This window comes from Osmerus eperlanus, chromosome 18, assembly GCF_963692335.1.
Source record: "Osmerus eperlanus chromosome 18, fOsmEpe2.1, whole genome shotgun sequence".
Taxonomy (NCBI): domain Eukaryota; kingdom Metazoa; phylum Chordata; class Actinopteri; order Osmeriformes; family Osmeridae; genus Osmerus; species Osmerus eperlanus.
The window spans coordinates 3,392,543-3,415,621 of NC_085035.1; the positions used below are offsets into that span (position 1 = coordinate 3,392,543).

At 48.0% G+C, this 23,079-nt stretch overlaps 1 protein-coding gene across 1 annotated transcript; it reads right to left on the reverse strand.

Moving 5' to 3' along the window:
- Positions 1-1,862: 1,862 nt before the first annotated feature.
- On the reverse strand, positions 1,863-18,668 carry tnfrsfa (tumor necrosis factor receptor superfamily, member a). The gene is made up of 10 exons (XM_062483975.1): positions 18,412-18,668; positions 9,129-9,297; positions 7,984-8,115; positions 6,825-6,936; positions 6,511-6,644; positions 6,301-6,390; positions 6,133-6,179; positions 5,564-5,860; positions 5,364-5,400; positions 1,863-4,487 (listed from the first exon to the last, which is right to left on the reverse strand). Exons 1-10 carry the CDS (start codon positions 18,439-18,441, stop codon positions 4,150-4,152), a joined length of 1,386 nt encoding a protein of 461 aa, XP_062339959.1. The 5' UTR covers positions 18,442-18,668; the 3' UTR covers positions 1,863-4,149.
- Between the last annotated feature and the right edge of the window lie 4,411 nt (positions 18,669-23,079).

The window sequence follows — 23,079 nt, forward strand, 5'->3', positions numbered from 1 at the left end:
AAGCATGTGTACCATCAAGTTTACTGCCAAACCGTTTCCCCTGGTTCAAATCTCATTCAAACCAAATGATTATTCATTTAACTGATATCAGTTAAGTAATATATATATATATATATATATATTTTTTTTTTTTTGCACATTGTCCTCTGGTGTCCATAGGTGAGAAGTGCATCTTTACAATACTCCAGGTTACAGTTCTCCAGCTATTTAGGCTCTATCCCAATTGAATCCCAAATCCAAGAAAGACTAGTTATACTATTATGGAAATGTTATAATATTATGGAAATGTTATAATATTTGTTTTCTTTACAGACCTTTTACCAAGAAAATTCCAGAATCATGCATCATCATTGCCACCAAACAAAACTTTTAGTAAACACGACAATAAAGAATATTGGACGAACTTAGATGTGAACAGGAAAGACTTGCTCTGGGATCAAACGGTATTTAAAAGATGGAGGCCTGACAGCTGTAGATCACTGCATGGTGCACTGTTGACTTGAGACTCCTCCCTGGTTCGTTCTGTCCCACTCGACCATCTCTTCATCTCTACGGTTCCTCAGCTTGTCTCCTCTCTTCTCCCTCCTCCTCCTCCTGCCACGCCGCTTCATCTCAACCGAGATCCTCCTGTTCTGCAGGAGCTCTGCGGCACCGTGGTGGCGTTGCGTGTATCGACGCCGAAGCTTAGCCCAGCACCTTTCAAGAGCACCGCAGATCTTACACTGGGCCTCCTTAAACCACTGTCCGAGCCCAGCCTCCAGTGCTGCCTGGCAGGGGACTGCGTCTGGTCGGTAGGCCACCTCTGGGACAACCAGGTGGGGAGGAGAGGGACCCTGCGGGGTGAGGAGAGGTGGCCCAGGAGGAGGCACTTGTTCGGGGGACCCTTGAGCCCGGTGACTAGGGGGATCTGGATGCTCTGGTTGGGCTAGATTCTCGAGAGGCAGGCCATGTGGCTCCTGCAAGCGCTGGTCGTCTGTGTGAAGGAAACGTTCCGCGACTGAGTAATGGGTCTTTGCTTCTTCCCGTTCGACCCGAGAGCTGCTTGGGTCCTCAGTGTCGCTCCTCAGGTCAACAGCACTGTGCAGTCTGTCTGTGGGCGGCCTGAACTCAAGGACTATCACATAGGGGTTTCCCTGGGTCCCCATCCTTGGCTTTCCGCTGTGTCGATGGCTGTTATCGTCACCCAGGGAGAGGAGGAGTCTGTGCGATTTAGGCCCAGGCCGGTGAACGGCCCCTGGGCTTATCTCCAGGGCCTTAGCCTGATCCTTCTGGCTCTGCGTCTTCCTACGCTGCGAACTCTGCCCGACCTCCCGTCGGCCCGATCTCAGCCTCGGCGCGTCCTCCTCAACTCCGGAGGTCACCGCGGAGACATGCTCCATCCGTCTCTTACTGACTCTCGATCCACTTCGCGCCGTCGCCTTTTTCCCGGACAGTTCCTTCTGCACTCGGAGCTTGATCCGCTCCTCGTCCATCAGACGAGCACTCCTCCGCTGCCTTTCCCGGAAGCGGACAAGCTTCCTAGCGTGAGCCAACGGGATACCGGACAGCTGCACCAGCTGCCTGACGGTGCAGCGGTTTAGGTCGAACGCTCCACTCTTCCTCGCCATCGTATGCCTGGACCAGAGGCTAATGCTTCCTCTCTCCCTTGTACAGTCAGGGACAACAGAGAGCCCAGAGAGGGCTCTCAGATGCCAACCCTGAGATATACACTCATTGTGACATCACAACATTGCTTAGTATGACATCATGTCCAATATTCAAAAGTTGTGTTCTATACTATACTAATCTGCATTTGGGTCTTCACCAGTATCACACTGGAAAGCAGTTAATATAAAATTAGCATAAATAAAATACTCAAGACCGTATGTACAAAACCTTTAATTAAAATGGGCTAAATACACTTATGCCTTTCCATATTTGCATTTAAAATCCATAAACAAGCAAACAATTGTCGAAGGGAGAAAAAGACTGACGTAAAAGTAGTGTTAAGTCTTAACATATGAAATAAAAGCAAACAAGTAAAGCTAGAGTGAAAATACGAGAAGAACGTGAGACTTGCATGTTACAGTATAAAAAAAAAAAGAAAGTACAATCTTGGATCAACTGTCGTGACCAAACCAAGCAAAGTTGAGACAATTAACGGAAGCCAATTCATACTTAATATAAAAAGCATCAGACAGTTTCAACGGAAAAATTGTGTTTGAAAGGACATGTTAAGCGTTAAGAAGCTAAAGACAAAATAGGGCCCGTAGAAATCGATGCAGACTTTTATTCATTGTCAGTCAATAGATGGCAGTGCCAGCACTGTAATTTTTTGCTATAAAATAGAATTCTTTCCTCTTTACATCGTGTGCTTTCTTCCCTGCATAAAAAAGGTCTAAACTTGGTTTTTACGCCTAGTATAATATGCTAGTGTTTAGGGCTACGGATCTACCTCTTACGTTGACGTGTCTGTTAGTTTTTATCTTCATTTAATCCTTCTTTTTTCTAATAAATCCACTTTTTTTATAAGCATATTGCTTGGTGGAAATGTTTACACAAAGGACCGAAGGTACAAAAAAATACCTTTGATATCCAGAAAATATTTCCTTCATCTTTGAGAAAACACCATGATAGCGTACCTATGGTTACGTGTCGTGGTTGACGCACGAAAAGGGGCACAAACAGGACGACCCCCACCCCCTCAAGCCACACATATCCACTGACACATGCCCGATTTGACTCAACAGGGGACACGACTTGAATATTCATGGCCGCTTTGCTTGTTCGTGATACCGTCACTGTACAGTGCTGGTATCACTGCTCCACCGCCTCGCTGAACCGAACTCTCCCATCAGCGCGTCAGGCATGAAGGGACTCGAACTCAATACCGCAGTTTTAAGCTACACCTGTTGATCTGATCGCGGCTATTCCACCCTGTGGCTAACGTGCATAGTCAAAAAACAAAATTGACCTGTGCTTATATTTTCCAGGGCCGTTATGGTTATAAATAATCACACATAATTAGCATCCATGTAAAAATAAATACGTCAATAAATAAAACAATGGAACTAAAAAGGCTCCAATTGTTCTGAGGATGTTCTGGAGAAATATATTTGACTAAACCCATTGACAGTCTTTTGTAAAAGAAATAACTACTGACAACTCCATACTAAATGTGTGGGGTGAGTAATAACACTGAACATAGAAAAGACCTAGGAAGGATGTCTACAAACATTCAGTCCAGCCACCAACCTCATGACTTATTGACCAGATTTACACACAAAAGCATGTAAATATCAAAGTGGACCATGTTGAACTATGGCAAAATGAGGTTTGCTTGTTTTTACCTAGAAGCCTGCATTTTAAGCCATCATAATAAGGTCCATGTTTTCCTGTAAGCTACAGGTCAACAGCAGAATGCGTACGGCTAACACTGCATTTCTCTGCCTGTCGAGTTAAACAGTACACATGCCAATGAGCATGTGCTACCTGTACTGTAGTTCTAGAACCTACATGTGCCACAGGCCTGTGCATCGAGGAGATGCATGCAGTTTCAGTGACACAGCTAATGCCAGTGTAATATCCCTGTCTCATGGTACAGAACAGTGGCCGGGGAGAAATGTAGGTTCACTTGCACCCAGCTGACACTTGGAATACCAAAGATATGGCGATGACGCCATCTTAAGATCAGGGTCAACTCCTCCATATGTAATTTTTTTTTGTTTTTGTTTTTTTACTTCAGCTTTATGTATTTAGCTTTAAAGCCATACGTTATTAAGGGCAAAACACATGACCCTTTAAGCTTTTTGAAAGAAAACCATTTGTGTGTAAAACGGTGAGATGGATAACCCATGCATTCATGTTTCAAAACAAGCAAAAAATACAAGAAAATTAATTGGCAATCGTGGATAAAACACCAAGCCGCTTTGGCAAAGTGAACACGATGGGGCCAACATCCATCTCACACGCATTCATATTTTTCGTGTTTCGTATTTTCCTGAAGGCACTGGACCACCTGGGCCAAACTCGACGCTTGGCCCGCTTCTCTTTCAGCTGCCAACGCCACCTCGCAAGACCACATAAACAAAGTCTGTTCCGGTTTCCGTCCTCTCTAAAACGTTCTTTGTTCGTCTTTTTTCGTGTTTGTTTTGGTTTCGTCCGCGCCGCTCATCTCTTCTGCAGCGCCCCCCCTGAGGGGCGGGTCGGCGGCGCGTCAGCATGCCTGTAGAAGCCTCGCTGGATGGCCTCCACGGCAATGCTCTCCGCCGACCTCCTCTGGTCCAGGGTGAGCAGGGCCTGGAGCAGGGCGTTGATGTCGGCCTTCAGGCCCTCTCTCTGCATCCAGCTCTTCAGCAGCTCGTAGACCTTGTCGCTGGGGTGGGCGCTCTCCGCGATACGGATGTGGTTGTCGTTCACCCCGATGGACCGGAAGAACTTGTTGTGGATCTGCACCTCCAGGTGCTTGTCGAAGAGGTCGAAACTGGCCTTCAGAGACGTTTCCTCTCCTTGGACAGCGAAAGAAAAGGACGAGGACAAATATTAGAGGATCTGTGAGGTGAAACGACAAGCGATACTTGGAGAGTTGTCTCCTAACACACTCGCTATACTTGGCTCGTTGGAATTCATCCACAGAAAACCACCTAAAAGATACTGCAATTACTAGAATGCTTGTCGGTACTTTCCCACAGCTAGCTAATGGATCTCGATCTTCGGAAAAACTAACTTTTTTTTTCTACTTAACAAGAAACTATAGCGGACTGTTTCAGTGTCAGTTATCCCCCCCTCCCATTCTTTCCATGTCGCCCTCCTCACAATGGAGCTCCTTGTCATCCAGAAGCAAAACTGTCACTATCCTTGTAGAGGCCGAGAATTAACTCATAAACCAATGAACCACTGAATACAGAGATAACTAGATTACAATGACGTGGAGGACTAAGTAAATAAGTGCTCCTCACATCAAATTATTCAGTCCTCAGAGAGAGAGAGAGAGATAAACAAAGCACTTCAGGGAAATAGGTTCCAACAAAGCTAAGCTGTTCTACCTCTACCCAATTAGTCTCTCAGAAACACACACACACTGTTCTGACACAGGCCCTGGAGGCTCCAAAGGATACACCGTCATATGATCAAGTGTGTGTGTGTGTGTGTGTGTGTGTGTTTGTAAACAGGGGGGAGGCAGGGAGGGTGCCTTTCACAATTACAATGGACTGTTCCAGTAGGCGCACCACAGCCTCATGTCTCAGGAAGCTCACGGCCCAAGTCGTGATACATGTGTTTACAGCATGTGAGACGAGGGGACGAGTGAAGAGCTGTGTCTGTGTTGTGTGAATGCCCCCCAGGCACCCCCCCCCCCCACCCCCTGCACAGCCTGGGAAACGTACCTTGGAGGGGCACCAGCTTGCTCTGCAGAGGATCATCCTAACAACAACAAAACCGACAAGAGTAGAAAAAAAAAGAAAAAAAACTGTTTAAACGACCGAAGAGCATTCCTCTTCTGTATAACATTCTCCTGTAGACATCCCCTATATCTCTGCTCTCATTCCTGTTACACCCCCTACCCCCCCTCACACTCAGTCCTCACCCCGACTTCAGGTGTCAGTCTGGGCCTGGTGGAGGGGCTCGGTCTGGGGGAGTTTCCGGAGCCCGAGGAGGTGGTGTTGATGGGCATGGTGGACAGGCTGGTCTGGGAGGAGCTGGTGGTGTTGGGCAGGCTGTCTCCCAGGCCCCGGTCCTCATCCTCCAGGGGAGGGGAGGCCTTGCTCAGCCCAGCCTGCCCTGTCTCCTGCAGGAGGGGCCTGAACTCGGAGCGCACCTCCTTCCCCTCCAGACCGGCGTTCTGGCAGTTCTGCCTCTCCTCTGCTGTGGGAGCGCTCTCACCCTGACGGAAGGACGGAGAAGGTTCTATCAACACCTCATAAAACTTTATGGATAGATCACAACCTCGGTTTAAAACACAACAAAAGGTTGCTCATAATTATTCATGGTGGTGGAATCAAAACATGCAAAGAGCCAGCACGGAATTAAAGTTAATTGGTCACCAAATGCAGAGTATAAACAAAATTGGATACATTATATAATTTCTGTCAATTTTGGTCCACTTTCATTGCGTACTCCACACAGAATACGTGGTTTACACACAGAAATACTCACAATGGGAATTTTGACAATCTCACTGGAGTCACACTGACTCTGTGAACCTGAATCAAAAGGACAGCGTCAGAAAACAACGACATTTCAACAACAACAACAACGTTTTCAACACGCTACAGTCGTACCGAGCGCTGCGTGATGTGCTGTTGGGGAAAAGTTGGCACTCACATGGGCTCACGCAAAAGCGTTTTTTCAGAAACCAAACACCGACGCAGAGGACAATGACCAGGAATAAAAGCACCAAGACCACAGGGACGGCTGTTCAGGAGGGACAACAGGAAGACGGCATTGTTAGGACATGAACTATGAATGCTTCGCTGTTCAAAAAGGAAAACCATTCTCCCCGAGTTCCCAGTCTACAGAGAGCGCAGTGTGTACCTATGGTCTCTGGGGAGGTGGACGAGCTGGGAGGGGGGTCGGTGGGGCGGAGGGAGGGAGATGGGTCCCGTTTCCGACACACGGTGTTGGAGATGGAGGTGCATTTTGCGACTTCCTCCTCTCCCGTTTTGCACCTAGAGAAGAAGAAAACAGACCTCAGAAAACGTTCCAGGTCCAAAAGAAGTCCCGGTTGTGACCCACCACGAGTTCTTGGTCAAACAAAAATATTGCGTAGTACAAGTTCGTAACCTAGTTCACGACCTCATTGAAGCTATTCAGTTTTAACTGTATCTTGTAAGACAGGTATAACTTACTTGGCACATTTCTTGCAGACCTCGCAGGCTTGCTCGGGAACACAGAAATAGCCGCTCCTGCACATGCACTGTGTGTCTGTGGTCACCGTGCAGTCCTTTGTCTTGATCTGGTCTGTGGACACACAGCATCAAGGATCATTACCGTGACTACGACCCGCTGGAGTCACAGCGTGATCCATCCCGTACGAGAAGGAATTTGTCCGGCTGTTACGTGACAAGGAAGTGAAAACCACGTTAAAGGTAACTAGGCAGAGTTTCACAATGTTATGACACATCAATGTGTGATCAAGATGTGATCAATTTTTTTTTTTTTTTTTTAATGACTGAGATGAAAAAACTAAAAGGAAAACAAAAGTTGTTGTTGCCGTCTCACGTTCCGTGGGGGTTAGGAAGGCGTACGTGGGGAGAGGAGGGCACCAATTCAATGCCGTTTCTCAACACCTCAATGACTAAGCACAAAACGTGCCTCTCCCTTGTAACTGTAGTCCCCCCTCTGTGGCCTGGGCCTTTCACGAGCCACAAAGACACACAGTGAGGGAGACAATAAAACACAACCACACCCAGCCAAGCTAGACACACACACACACACACACACACCAAATCAGGCGAATCTCCAGAGACAGGTAACATACACTTGCATTCAGTGTGTGAAACAAAACAAGAAAGACACACCCTATTAGGCCATGCCACGCCACAAGATCGGGTGTTCCGTGTTCAGGCTTTTAAAAGAAGAGAAAAGACAACCACATAATCAGCCTTTCACCCAAGCAAAAGTCTCGACTAAATGTCAAATGCCACCACAAAAGACATGGGAGAAAAAGGTGAAAAAATGGGCGTCCTTCATTTTGTGGTCACATAACGCTATAAAATGTCTTCAGACAAAAGTGGGGGACAATATCGCAAACTGTTTTGATTTCACGTAACATGACCGGGGGAAAAAGGCCAGGTATATTTCACAACAACGCCATCGAACTCGAACCAAAAAAAAATCTCCCAACATGAACACACGACTATTATGAACCTCGACATGCGCCGTAGCGTGAGTCTTAAGAGTCGAGATGTGTCTGACTGCTGGAGAGAACAGGAAGTGACCCCACGTCAGGTAGAGCAGGCCTCCCTCGAGCCTGGCTCTGCGCCGAGCTGAGTCGTAGGGGTTTACCGTTGCGGCAGTGAATGCAGGGCAGGCAGCGGCTCATCCCATTGGAGTGTTCCGTGTAGGTCTGGCCGTGCTGACAAGCAAGACAGCTGCCCAGCTCCAGGTCTCCCTCGCAGGCTTTCTCCACATAGGTACCTGCGGGAACACACGTGGTCGTAGCTTAGTGGTGGGAGCACTTGACGGCAGATCGAGAGGTCCCTGGTTCGAATTCCCCCCGCCCGAGTGTCGTCGAGGACAACGACGAATGAGCAGACAACATGCTGAACGCTCACGTTCAAGGGATCACGCTTCATTATTGCCGCTTGTTTTAGAACACAGATTCATCCTAGTATATGATTTTGAAGTGCGTGCATGCAATGTCTTGAAATAGTGTTGAGGGATTAGTCTCAATCCGTGTCAAGGAAAGTCTATTAACCCTCGTGCTGTCTTCGGGTCACATGACCCAAAGGTTCATAACGAACCATCGTTGTGTTTACCCAATTTTACCCAATACAAAAACAAATAAAAATAATTTTCTTTTAACTTTCGCAATGTGGGGGGTCTGAGACAGCCCACCGGTTAAAAGAAAATGCTTCACTTTGTTTTTGTATGCGGTAAAGTTGTTGCAATACAACGGTGGGTCACAATGACTGATGGGTCAGAATGACCCGAAGATAACACAAGGGTTAATATGAGATGCAGCAAGATAACGAGAGAAGGGGAGACACAGAGAGACAGAAAAAGAAAGGGAGACAGAGAAAAAGGTTGTAGACATTCCCAAACTAACCAGCCACACATGAAAACCATGTAGGGTAATGCCATCCTATTGAGTCTAATTCACAACGCCTAACCTTGTTTCACATTTCTGGGAAGCAGTCGACTGTACGATCTTGGACAATGTATTTCTTGGACATTTATTTTCGTTTTTAATGCGAAGCTTCACTGAGATCAAGATCATGGGAACTCATCCACACAGCTGACACTACAGAGGCAGTACCCCTTCAGCAAGTAACAACCGCTTCTAAAGAGGCGTGTCCGCATGTTTACAACTGTTTGTGATTATGAGACCAGCGCCAAGGCCCTGAGGTTCCCTAAGGTCTAAGAACATCCTGGGTTGTTGTTGATCCTTTATGGTTCTAGGGTCCATTCAGGGTTCTGGTTCTCCTTACCGGCCTGGCAATTGAGGCAGCAGAGGCCCTGGTGCAGGTACTGCTGGTTCTCCACGCAGGTTCTGTGTCTGCTGACCTGCGTGCGGTTTCGGACATCCCCGGCCCACTGGGAGGCCACGCTCAGCTCCGCAGAACCGCTCTCCGGCCACGAGGACAGCAGAGCCAAAACCTGTAGCGCAGAGAGAGAGAGGGGGAGAGAGAGAGGGAGGGGGAGAAAGAGAGAGATAGGGGGGGAGAACGAGAGAGAGAGAGGGGGGGGGGAAAAGAGAGAGTGGGGGGGAAGAGAGAGAGAGGGCGAGAGAAAGAGAGAGCGGGAGAAAGAGAGGGGGGGGAAAGAGAGAGAAAGAGAGGGGGGGAGAAAGAGAGAGGTGAGCAGGGGGAAGAGGTGTAGCCAGGAGAGAAAGAAGCGTAGAATAAAAGAGATTCAAATTACTTGAGTGTATACAACACGCACACACACCCACACACCAGGCTTGAGTGTATACAACACACACACACACACACACTAGGCTTGAGTGTATACAACACACACACACACACTCACACACCAGGCTTGAGTGTATACAACACCCACACACACCCACACACCAGGCTTGAGTGTATACAACACCCACACACACCCACACACCAGGCTTGAGTGTATACAACACCCACACACACCCACACACCAGGCTTGAGTGTATACAACACCCACACACACCCACACACCAGGCTTGAGTGTATACAACACCCACACACACCAGGCTTGAGTGTATACAACACGCACACACACCCACACACCAGGCTTGAGTGTATACAACACGCACACACACACACCAGGAGGGTGGACAGTGTGAGCACCCATTAGAAACGTTGTGTGAGTAATCTAGGCTCTAATTTGAACCATCTGATGTGAACATCTGCAAGTAGAGCTAATTTGGAGTGCAGTCATGATGGATTGCCAGCGTAGCGCCATGCTACACACACTACGATTCACTTGGGGCTACGCCAATCAGCACAGTTGGTAACGCAGAGTTTTTGGTTAAGAATAAGGGTAAGGTCAGTAAAAAAAAGAAAAAAAAGAAAGATTGTCTGTTGCAGACAATGAGATAACCGTCTTTTACTATTACATCCAAATGTACTGAGGTGAACTTGCAGTCCACTTATAAACATCAAGGGACATGTTGCATATTCCATTATCTCTAGTGAGAAAGAGGGGAAAAAAAGACAAAAGGGCTTGATAAGGTGTCTCAGCCCCAGCTAGCCGTATTGAATGTGATTCCGGTTATCCATTCATGTGCTGGATAACGACCGTCGTGTATAGGAGGAGGTCAGAGCAGAATACGGCGAAGCACTTTAGCGAGGCCCCCAGGCAGCAGTGTTTATTCACGCGCTTTTCACCGTGTCATTGTGAGAAGGCCTCCATTCACGGGCGAACAACACGCTTTAGTGCCTCTACTTCAAATGACCCACATTCTTAAACCCCGGCTCTTTGACTGGACGGACATGCGACACCGCCACGAAGCGCCACAAACGCAACGCGACACCTGCCGTGTAAACGAGCGGCCTAGTTTAAGATTTGTCTCTTCTGGGCCCACGCCCTGGTCCCACCCAGGACAGGTGGAGAGGGAAAGGCAGAGGTGGAAACAGAAGAAGAGGCAGGCTAAGAGACAGAGGGAGAGAGAGAGGGGGTAGTAGAGTGAATCAAGAGGGAGAGAGAGAGGGGGTAGTAGAGTGAATCAAGAGAGAGAGAGAGAGAGAGAGAGAGAGAGAGAGAGAGAGAGAGAGAGAGAGAGAGGCAGACACAGAAAGAGAGAGAGGAGGGAGGCAGGGAGACAGAAAGAGAGGGAGAGAGAGAGAGACTAGGAACTGTGAAGGTCTTCTGACACCAGGCTCCTAGAGGACTCTCTCTGGCCGCGAGCCATGCCTTGTTGTTCACAAGGAGTTTCCTGGCCAGTGCACAGCGCTCTGGCTGTCTCCCCCCCCCTACCCTCTCCCTCCCCCCTCTCCCTCTCTCTCCCTTTCCCTGCTCACGTCAGACTTTCCACAGACACTGGGAGGCAGAGTGGAGGGGCAGACGACCGGCAGAGCACTCACAATCACACCATTTAGATTTCTCCAAGCACACACAGAGCGAAGGAGAGAGGGAGCTCAAAAGGAGAGAGAGAGAGAGGGACAGAGGGAGGAGTGGAGCGACGCTGAGAGGTTGAGATGAAAAGAATGAGGGTATTACGGCGAGGGGAATAAAAGCCATGGATGTATGCGAGTGCGTGTGTGTAGTGTGTGTAGTGTGTGTGTAAGAAGACGAACGAGAGGGGAAGGGGGGGGGGAGAACAGCGTGTGAAAAGGGAAGGAGAGCGTGAGGGTGCGTGTGCATGGTGAAACTGGAAAACAGCCCAGGACCGAACTGTCTGGCGGTTGGGCCAGAGAGATCAGCAGCCTGCAGAGTTAGCTTCCATAGAGGGCCTGGTCCGTCAGGGAGGGGCAACGCCGGTGAAAACCGTGACGGATTCCAGAGCCGCTCAAACACGCCGTCTGCCATCGGTTCCCTCGCTTAGCCGGGTCACCGTGGCAACCGCGCGCAATCAAAAAGCCAGGTGTCCCATCCATGAAGCCAGGGGCCGACGTCGCGGAAACGAGACGGAGCAGGCCGAAAGGCGGTGACATCATTTCCTGTCTCCGAACATTCCTGGCCCTGTCTATCGCTCGACGGCTCCATGCAGCCTGGCCCCGGCAGACAAACCTGTTCTCCTCCCTCGTTTAAACGCTCGGACACAGAGGAAATGTTCCCAGATAGATGTGTGGAAGAAGTTGGTTCGATGAGGGAAAAATGCAGTGATGCGACGCTGTTCGTCGTGGGTGTGTTTGTTTGGTCCCGTCCGGCATTTTTTCGTTTTCATGTCCAAATCCCCACATGAGGCCTTCTGTCTTTCACCAGGCCGTTATTGTGAGAATGTGTTTTTGTCACTGACTCGCCTGGTAACCAAGGTTCAATTAAAGCAGCTATTGTGGTGACGCTTGGTGCGTCTTACCATAACAACACAATGTGCATGAGTGGAATATAGTATTGTACATCATCTAGAAAAAAATGAATTGATTTCAACCAGGTTACACAGATGATACTGTTTGCTAGAGTAGAAGGTTGCCTCGAGTGCCGCAGCTGCCACCACACACACACACACACAAAAAACAACCAGCCGCAGTGTGGTGGGGTAACCCAGTCACATGGGTGACCAGAGAGTGGCACTAACCTCAGACTAGAGCCCCCAGCCACAGTCCCTCTCTGCTGGCTACGCTACAGCTCTGCCCCAGTGGTACAGTCCAACCAGTCCCTCCACCCCAGTGGTACAGTCCAACCAGTCCCTCCACCCCAGTGGTACAGTCCCGTTTCTTCCTCAGGGTGAGTGAACTGTAGACCTCTCGGTAACAGTGTCCCACTGTTACCCCGGTTCAGGGTAATTAGTGGATGCTTGTTTCGTATTGTGTGTATTGTATTCTGCGTGGACTCCTGAACGAGAAGACCGACTGTTACAGCCTTCATGTACATTACGAGGCGGTAATAGAGCCCCTGTGTGTCCACACAGCCCGCCGTGCCCCCCGCGCTTCCCCTCGCTGCTCTGGGTACTTCCAAATTGCCCTGGCTGGCTGACGGCACGCATGCCGCGAGCACTGAGGTAGCGTTTATATGAGTGACAGGATGTCCTTTCAGTCAAGGGAGTTTATCAATGTACTCACTCTCGTCCCCGGATTACAGTGAGCGTCATTATTTCAGAGAAAGGGTCTCTCCCTCTCTCTCTCCCCCCCTCTATCTCTCTCTCTTCCCCTCACACACACACACACACACACACACAGGGCCAGGATGGGGCTGAGCGAGGTGCCGTGTTTTGTACAGGACAGATGATTTCAATCACGGCTCTCTGATAAGGAGCAGCATGCTGTAGTTCATTACACCCTGGGTTCCGGTCCAGGAGTCACGGCAGGCAGGGGGCCCGGGGGTGGGGTCGGGGGGGTGGGGGGGTCAAGCTCTGCTGGTCAGGCCTTTCCTATTAGACCCTCCTACACCCTCATACATTATCCCACAGGGACAGTCCTGATAGGAGGGAAAGGGTACAGTACACACACGCTCGTGGACTAATGCACCAACACACACACACACACCCACAGGAGGCGAGGCACTCTATCTAGCTTGGGATATGTCAGGGAAAATATGGCGGAGAGGGAGATGAGCCAATGAGAGCGCACTGGTCCTTTGGAAGAGTTCTCAAAGTTACTGTAAAAGGACGGGGCCTCAATGGGGTCAATCATTGCCACGGCGTCGACGTTTACACAACAACCACTGTTCCGATATTACTCACCCCAGCTCCCACGTCATCAACTATCAAAAAGAGGTACCTTCGAGACCACAAGACGACACTGTCAAAACACACGAGACAGAGAGATGCTTTCTTGAACCGAACCTCCTCACCTCAGAGGGAGTACAGCCTCCAGGACAATGTTCCGAAGTCTGGGAATCCAACCTAACATGTGATGTTTTCAGCAGCTCGCGCGAGTCTTACAACCCCATTTGACAAGGCTTTAATTCCTCTCACACATTGTTGTTTAAGCCTGCATGGTGGGGGAAAAAATTAAAAAATCTTAACCATTGTGCAGCTCTCAAAAGAAAAACCTTCCACATCTCACTTCAGAGGAAGCTTCGCATGTGTCTCCATCTTTTCACGTCTGGAGAGGGCATGCGCTCACTGAATGTCAGCGATAAATTTTTCGGACATATTGTATATGTTCTGCATATTTCCTCAGTGTTTGTGGCTTGGGGAGCAGTTCTTTACAGCCTGCTCCCCCCAGCCTTGAGGCCTGGTCCCTTCCAAACAGCCGCCTCGCACACACTCCAATCACACGTGAACACTAACATCCAGAGAGAAGCCTGGACACCCCCTGGTACACCAGGAACCAGGGTTTATCAACCAGTCAGACCTACTAAACCTGGAGCTATCAGCCCTATGAGGCACTTAATACTTATTCACACCCACTGGCACCAAAGTAGCTGCTGTGTTTTGACGTGACCCAAAGCACGGAGAGAAGCTTCCAGCAACTCGGTCCACTCGGTGTCTGCTCGCGGCGCGCGCCACGTTCTACTCGTGTTCGGAGGACGTCGCGAAAGCGTTCCCAAACACAAACGCCGACATTTCCAGGCGTGCGAGACGCGAGCCCCGTCTGCCCCGGTCCCGACGCTCAACGAAATAACGAAAAAGTGCGCGCACGCGCTCGCCGCTGAGGCACGGTGCCGTCGCAGAGCGGCCTATCGGTGAGAGCGTGTGAAAGCAGGGAGCCCCCTCCTGTCAGGCGGCCCCGTACAGGAAACCCCAGACAATGGTGAGGCTTCATGGCGGGTTGAGCTCCCAGACTGCTCCCTCCTCCTGTCAGCCCTAGAACAGGCCCAGCCCCGGTCCGCCTCGCGCCGGAGCACATCCGCTTTGCGGGGTATTTATAACTCAGGGAAGCTACAGCTCCTCGACTCACATCCACACGAGGACGTTAAACACACAAACACACGCACACCCACCCACACACACACACACAGTTTCCTCAAGGTGAGGCAGGCTTGATCACAGCTATGCAAAGGGCGCGCAGGCAGGTTGGCTACCTCACCTCGAGAAAGCCGCGACGCAAGCGAGATAGAATCCGTCTTCCTGTTTGGAAAGCCACACTTGTGGCTGCTGAAATGACTGACAATGAGGCGCTGAACGACCACATAAAACATTTCATGAGCGGTTGCGTCAGTGACGTGTGTGTGTGTGTGTGTGTGTGTGTGAGAGAGAAAAAGCAGTGCTGAATGTTTGATAAAGACAAGTTGTTTTCACACGGTTGGAGTTCTCAACAAACCCACAGGGGGGAAAGTGGGGTCAGTAAATAGTGATGTCAAGGCATTGACAACAAGTTGGCCTAAATGAAAAAGCCTCTTCCACTATTGAGTCATCCAGCCACTTCACAGACAGTTGGAGGAGTCATGCTACACTAGAAACAGAGACTTACAAATCACCATGCCTGAATTACAAATATATTTATAAGGAATATATATACACACACACACACACACACACACCGACACACACAAGTGGAAATGTCAAGATGAAAGCAACAGGCAGCAATTAAAAGGATACGGTCGAGTGGTGGGAAAAAAAGAAATGGAATGAGAGCAGACAAGGGAAGGGAGCGTGACTCAGAGGGGCAGTCTCCCCGGAATTCATTACCTTGCCCCAAAGACAATCACATTATCTCCGTTAAATGGTGTCTCTAAATAAAATACCCTTTGAAGTACTGGCACTTTAAAGCCTTGGCCATAAACACATCAGAGCAAAAATTCAGAATATGTGTCTGTTCCAGCAGGTCTACAGGAGCTAAGTGGCCTTGTTCAACTGTGATTTATGGCAAAGTAAACAATATCCAAGCCTATGGACAAACTCGGGGTGCTTTCAAGATTGGATCACTCTTCAGGTCGGCTTAAGGTCTTGGAATAGGGGGAACACCATTTTCGATCATTTCGATTTGAGAAAGACTTGGCTCGAATCGATTAGCACTCGCTCATTTACAGCGCGATGACGCTATAAGAAAACATCAACTCCAGTTTCAAGGTATATTCCCGACCCGTGGCAGACGTCTGAAAAGCTCTGAACACAATCCGTCTGCTTTTCCAGGAGGGTCGGTTAAACTGACGACAGAACACAAAGCCACCACACATTTGATTTCACTAAACATTCCTACGAAACCCGTTCGGTATAACACTTGTTACATTAGCGACTTCAGAGGCTTCGAAGGCTGAGGTCTCTTAAGAGGCCTGTCGTCAAGCTCTCACTAGACACAGGCCTGGCAGAGAGAAAGCAATAAACAAAAGACATAAGAGATGTTCCACTCCCTCTGCCAGAGAACGACTGACTCAAATCAAGAGTGACTCATCAAAGAGATATGGCCACAGGTGTTCTAACCAATGTCGTCAACAAAAAAAAAAAAAAAAAAGAATTTTTTATTTTTTTATTTTTTTACGAAGCAGACACATGCCCTAACCACTAACCAACACTGCCCTCGATAATCATGAGACTTGCACAGAGTTGCATCATGCGACCTTCATGTGACACCAACACTGGTCTACACCACCACACCGTGCGTGTCAAGTACGTACAGGGGGGGGGGGGGGGGTTGCTCACTGGTCAAGAGCGTGTGTGTGTACATTGAGGCCAGTGCCCTAACGCAGGGGCCTGGGTTCGAATCCGACCGAGGCCATTTCCTGCTTGGTCTTCCCGCCTCTTTCCCTGCCGTCCAATCTCTCCCCCCCCCCCCCCCCCCCCGACTGTCCTACCGATGAAAAGACAGAAATAAAAGGCTGTCAAAGTGCTTGGAAGGTGCCCGGCTGTGTCGTCCACTGATCCCAGCGCTTTCCAGCAAGCCTCCTCAACCCCCCCCCCCCCCCCCCCCAAGCTCCCCTGCCAGCTTCCTGTTCCCTGATGGCCTCTCGTCTCTGCTCTAACCCACAGAGATTGCGGGGAGAAGCTTCCTGTGTGCGCCCCACACCCAGGAGAACGGTAAGCGGCCACAAGATAGTAATCGCACATGGGGCCAAATGAGCCTGGCTACGGCAGCCCTCTGGAGCAAAGCTGACTGATGTGATGCCGCTAATATCTGCCAATCTATGTAGTCCACACAGGAAGTTTACACAACGGTCGGCACGTAGACTCCACTGGAGCAATCTCACTGGTGGGACCATAAGTGGGGTTAAAGTTCAATCGCAGACTTGTCCCATAGCAACAGGAGCTGTGTAGAAGACTCCAGAAAAGTTCTGTTGTTTACAGATGAGATAGGCTAAACCAAACAAATCTTACTGGCACCCAGACCAGACCTTTAGATGAAGTACTGTGTCTATGTATGGCTTAAAACAGCGTTGGAATGGCGAGAGATGCTGTCCACAACAAATTCTAGGCCCTCTACAAAGTAAGACATGCAGTGAAAGTTCTGACATGCCTATGTGGGCCCACATAGGCATTATCTGCTTGACGGCTACATTGTCCCAGAAAAGTCTCACTGCTAGGCTTTGCTCTGTGTCCCCACATAGGCATTACTTTTAACTCACACAAATGAGCGATCGGTCAGTTTGAGTGACTGTTGACAGTTTGTCACGAATAAAGAGCCTACCTGAACCAGATCATTTCTCACAGGTTTGGCGTCAAATCAAGTGAGCCTTTTATAGTCTACAAGGTGAAGTGTTTCTGGCTTGACTGAGAGCACATTTACAGTGTCAAGCTTTGGCGCACCATGGCTGGAAAAAAACAACTGTAGCTGTGAATGGGCCTCTCTGTGTGAAATAAACGTTCTTTTGGCACCGTTCACTGAGATTCACAATTTATTAAACCTGGTGGGAACAGTTGGAACATGACTGTGTCTTTCTAACTGGAGTTTAATTTAAAAATAACTCAATAAATGCTTTTTGTCTGAATAAAATCTGAAGGCTACACATCTGTGTGTCAGAAAAGCGTATTCAGATCCTTGCCAAAGGTGATATGATATTGTTGGGAAACGTATTCCTGAAAGGACACAGAGCAAAGCCTAGCAGTGAGACTTTTCTGGGACAATGTAGCCGTCAAGCAGATTTGAGGTGTACATTGATAGAGTGGGATAATGTCCAACAGCAGATGGTGACTGTTGTCATGGGGGAAGGGTCGGTACTGTACAACTCAAGTAGCCAAGTAACCACAGTATACTATTCAATAGTTTGCATGATTGAGGTTCTATACGGCTACTAAATGTTTCTTAAAAACAGGATACTGTTAAAGACTCTTATTGACAATGCAAAAAGGTTGAACTGCAACTTTCCCACACAATTCTCAAAGTCCTTCAAAACTTCAAAGAGTCATGGCCCCCGAAATGTCATGGGAATCGAAGGCTGAGATTGAAACCCGATGACTGCTACAGCAGCGGCAGCCGCTTGTTCCTCTCACGAAAACACTTTTGATTCTTTTCCTTCTTTTTGTTGGTTTGTTTTTACCTGCTAGTGACTTTACTCATTTCAGTACGAGCTCAAAATAACATTGAACCAAAAAGTTACTTTGAGTAATTCAAGAATGGAGTAGCAGACCAGTTACTGTAACTTCAGTGCATTCATTTCATGCATTTCACATACGCAGGGACTGGGAAAAGAACGATATTTAGAAAATAAAGTCATATAGAACCTACATTTGCCTATTTACCGATATATAACTTATTTAAATTAAATAGTATACATACTATTTTCACTACAAATGACCTGTTAGTTTCTTACCAAATTAATGAACGCCAGACCGAAGTTCATCCTGGAACTCAGCGCCTCAGCGCGCCGCGACAATCCACCAGTTTAACTTCTTATAGAGATCAACAAACTTTCAAAATCCCTTACAGGAAAATATGACACCTTAAAAAAAAACACTCATAAAAGGTCTGTCAGCAAGTTAGCTTTTGGTATGTAGTTTTAACCCACAAATAAGGAAACGATAGCTGGTGCCGACTACTCGCGACAGAAGCCAACAAGGAATCGTCTTCCCCAAGTTGAAGTGGAGTTTGACGTCAGCCAGGTCGCCAATCAGAATCACTCCTTTAGGAAGGGCAGGGTATACAGCCCATCCGATTGTCATATTATTGAAACTAAGACTGTAAACAAACAACAACAAAAACGGCTCAAAAGTAAACAACTTTGCGTTGTTACATTTCGTAATTATTGTGCTAAATCATTAGTAATTAGTGAGGAGAAATACGTATCTACAGAGAATACTGTGCCTATACGGTACATAATTAATTACACATTCTTTGGGATTAAATCTTATTGAATTGTATATTGTGCATAGTCTGAATTGTCATTTGTACTATATAATTATTCTTATTAGCACAATTTCCTTCGTGGGGAATTCCACACCTCAGAGTGTGATTCTAAATCATAGTTTGTTTTCCTGCCAACATCCCGTCAGACAGAATGATGCAAGGGTATGTGAAATCACCAACACGTGACTAAGTAAGGACACGATTTATTGTAAATGGCTAAAATGTCCATTCGCGCCATGAGATTGACTCCTGCCCATATATTTACAGTAACGTTTTTTGTCCTAAGCAGGCTTTAATTAAACCACCCTAATATACTCTTTATTAAGAACAGTGTATTTACATTGCAGAAGACTGTGTCAGTAAGCAACAGAATTCCAGTAAGAAAAATATTCCAAATTGACAAAAAGTTGGTAAACGTGCAAGTTTATATACCTGCACATCTCCTTTTCTACGTGTTGACCAGTAGGCTGGTCTTGGTGGTCAAGTCTGACCACCACTCCCGCTGTTGTGAAAAGAAACACCAAACACACACAGTTAAGTGTAGCTGTAGTGAGAGTTGTGGGAGACCATCAAGAATCCTGAAGGCTTGACTCATGCTTGTGGCTTGCCGGTGGAAAACCTAATCCTGGTACGCTGAAAGAGGGGGCTTAGTCTTCGCATTGCGATGACGTTGACGCACACGAGTCTCTATGTTTGACTGAGGTAATTAAGTCTCATTTGAATTTCAAAGATCGGTTGAAAGAAAGCATTCCATGAGTTCATGACATCACCATGCACAGTGTGAAGTTCTTTGTAGGATTTGGGACATGAATTAGGTAGTTAAGCTACTACTGAAGATAAACTGACTGTAGAATGACTTCAAGAGCAGCTGCATCCTCTGCTAAAAATTCAAAGGACAAACATCAAAACATGTGTTTTAGATTAATACTTTCTAGGAAATCTGCAACAGTTCTTCCGCTGAGAAAGCATCCTGTGTTCCTACTTATGAACTAATTTGACTACGTGCTCAAAACAGGAAGTGGATAATAGGTCTGGACGATAGCATGTTCTGACTCCTGGCTAAGTCTCAAACATCTTTTGATGACTCATGTGCCAATCAATTTGGATAGCATTGTGTTGTCACCTTTTGTTCTAACAATATGCCAGTTAGGCAACAATCATTAGCTTGTCCCAACAAACGTCTCAACCGTTTCTGCTGACAACAATCCATCACAACAATCATTCTATGACATGTCCTGTTTACCACTGATGATCCATGGAATCAATCTCCTGAAAGTGATCACGTTAATGTCATTATACAACATGTCGCCCTGCAACAATCCTGCATTTCCTGTGTGGATGGATGGGAAGCTAGATAGAGGGCTCTACAGTGGTGGCGAGGGGCAGTTTGTTTATATAAGTGTGGGTGTGTGTGTGTGTGTGTTCAGCAGAGGAAAAGGCACCAAAAATAAAAGGAAGGAAAACCTTCCTGAGCGTCAATAACTTATCTGGTGTCGCCTGCTGGGTATTGTTTCTGTAGCTGTTTAGGAAGGTAGAGAGAGAGAGAGAGAGAGAGAGGGAGATAGATAGAGAGAGAGAGGGAAGGAGAGAGAAAGAGAGAGGGGGAGAGAGAGGAAGAGAGAGAGATATATAGGGAGAGAGAGAGACAGTGAGAGAGAGAGACAGTGAGAGAGACAATGAAAGAGAGAGTGTGAGAGAGAGAGTGAGAGAGAGAGAGACAGTGAGAGAGAGGGAAGGAGAGAGAAAGAGGGAGAGAGAAATATAGATAGAGAGGGAGGGAGAGAGAGAGAGACAGTGAGAGAGAGAGACAGTCAGAGAGAGACAGAGTGTGAGAGAGAGAGTGAGAGAGAGACAGTGAGAGAGAGAGAGACAGTGAGAGAGAGAGACAGTGAGAAAGAGAGAGAGAGAGAGTGTGTGAGAGAGAGAGACAGTGAGAGAGAGAGAGAGACAGTGAGAGAGAGAGAGGGATGCAGAGTATCTAGATGTTGGTTTAGCTGTGTTTCCTCTCAGAGACAGCGATACGTGTTTACACCTGGTTCTGGGCCACTGCTTGCAGACTCACTTTCAAAGGAACTTCATGCGGCTAGCCCACTTTCTGGAAATGAGTCACCACTCACGGTTCACAGTCTCGTCACAATTTGCCAGCAAAATCATATTGATTAACAAATGCGGAGTTGTGGTGTTCTTCTTCTGCAGAACCTCAGTCATATCCAACTCTGTTAAACATACCTTGTCTGGAGCTGAAAAGATTGACTTGGCTGATAAAACACTATTGGCCGCTTGGAGACAACCCACTTTGGTATCAGGTTGATGCTACAAATGTGCATACAGAATCAGACGTAAACAAACAAGAAACTCTGAGGTGTAACCGTTCAATCTGATTCCAAACCAAACAGGTGCTGACCCTGAAACAAGGGGGGGTCTCCCTTGTTTACACAGGAAACTTTCATGGAGGTTAAACATTTGTTTGATTCTATTAGACACGCAAAGTACCAAAGGAGACCGAAAAGGTTAATCAATAATTTCCTTGTCAGACTAACTTATCATCAGATGAGAGAATCAAAGAGTTAGACCCTTACATTAACTCATCTATTACTGAGGGAACGACGGCCTGCAGACAGGGAGATCATGAGTTAGTGCCCACCAGACATGTGGCAAGCTACACAAACCGCGCAGTCGTGACATTTAGGCTGTCAGCACTCTGCCCCACGGATCAAGTGCTGTAAAACTGTACTCGTCTGTGAAGCCTCACACTAGACAGGCTTCCCTTCACGCCGGCTCGCATTCCACTCCGGGGTGCAGCGGGAAAGGTCGTCGTGCTCTGGCCGACGCCGGGCGTCATATCGTCGACGTTTTCACTCCCGACCCGGAAACGTCAAGAGCCCCCGGTGGCCGTTCACAAGCACGAGACGTTTGGAGAGGGTTTTGAGGAACGCGGGCTTCCGATTCTCTCTTTGGAACCGCTTACACACTGAGACAGCTCCAGCGGGGGGGGGAGAGAGAGAAGGAGAGTGAGAGAGAGAGAGAGAGAGAGAGAGAGAGAGAGAGAGAGAGAGAGAGAGAGAGAGAGAGAGAGAGAGAGAGAGGGACAAAGAGGGGAGAGAGAGAGAGAGAGGGAGAGAGGGAGCGGTTCAGTCTGTTTATAGCCAAAGGTGAGAGGTCGTAGGGTCACAGGTCTGCTGAGAGGCAGGTCGAGGCCGACAGGCAGGAGATTCCACTGCTCCTGCCTGTCATCCCTGTTCAGGCGAGTGGAGCGTGAGTCACACGCACTCAAACATCAACAACACATGCACCCACGCAAACACATAAAAACACAGACACACACACACCTAAAAACACACACACAGACTCACACACGCTGGTGGAAAATGGATGGTTCTAGAGAAGAGACAGCCCGGTGTCTTAAAGGACGGGGTTCTGGTCGAAGAAAAGAGGGATAGGGAGAGGGACAGAGGGATAGGCAGAAGGACAGAGGGATAGGGAGAAGGACAGAGGGATAGGGAGAGGGACAGAGGGATAGGCAGAAGGACAGAGGGATAGGCAGAAGGACAGAGGGATAGGCAGAAGGACAGAGGGATAGAGAGAGGGACAGAGGGATAGGCAGAAGGACAGAGGGATAGGGAGAAGGACAGAGGGATAGGGAAGACCTGACTGGTTTAGTCTGGCTCAGTCAGGAGTAGTGCAGCGTTATTTAACGTGAGGGCTCGGTCTTGACCGCAGATGGAATGCTGCCTGTTTGTGCAGTGCTGGAGTAGGGGCGATGACGTCACGTCGTCTCACTGGCACCTGGCTGGATTCCGAGGGAGGAGCCATTCAGTCAGGAGAATGATCAAGCCCTATTGTAATGTGGCCTGATTAGTCACCTGACTCTTTTTTCCCTTACCAAATAAATGCAAGAGAGGCCCTCAACGAATCACAGGATTAACTGCTTAGTGAACAGAATGAGGGGTTGGGTCTGTGTGTGTGTGAGTGTGTGTGTGTGCATTCTTTGAGAAGGACATGTTGCGCCTCTGACTGCTGTGTGGGTGTAGATTAGTGCTTATTGAGTTGATTCAAAAGGAGAGTGTGACAGGAGTTAAGAAAGATGAGTTGAATACATTAGCAGAGAGAGAGAGAGAGAGAGAGCAGAAGGGGG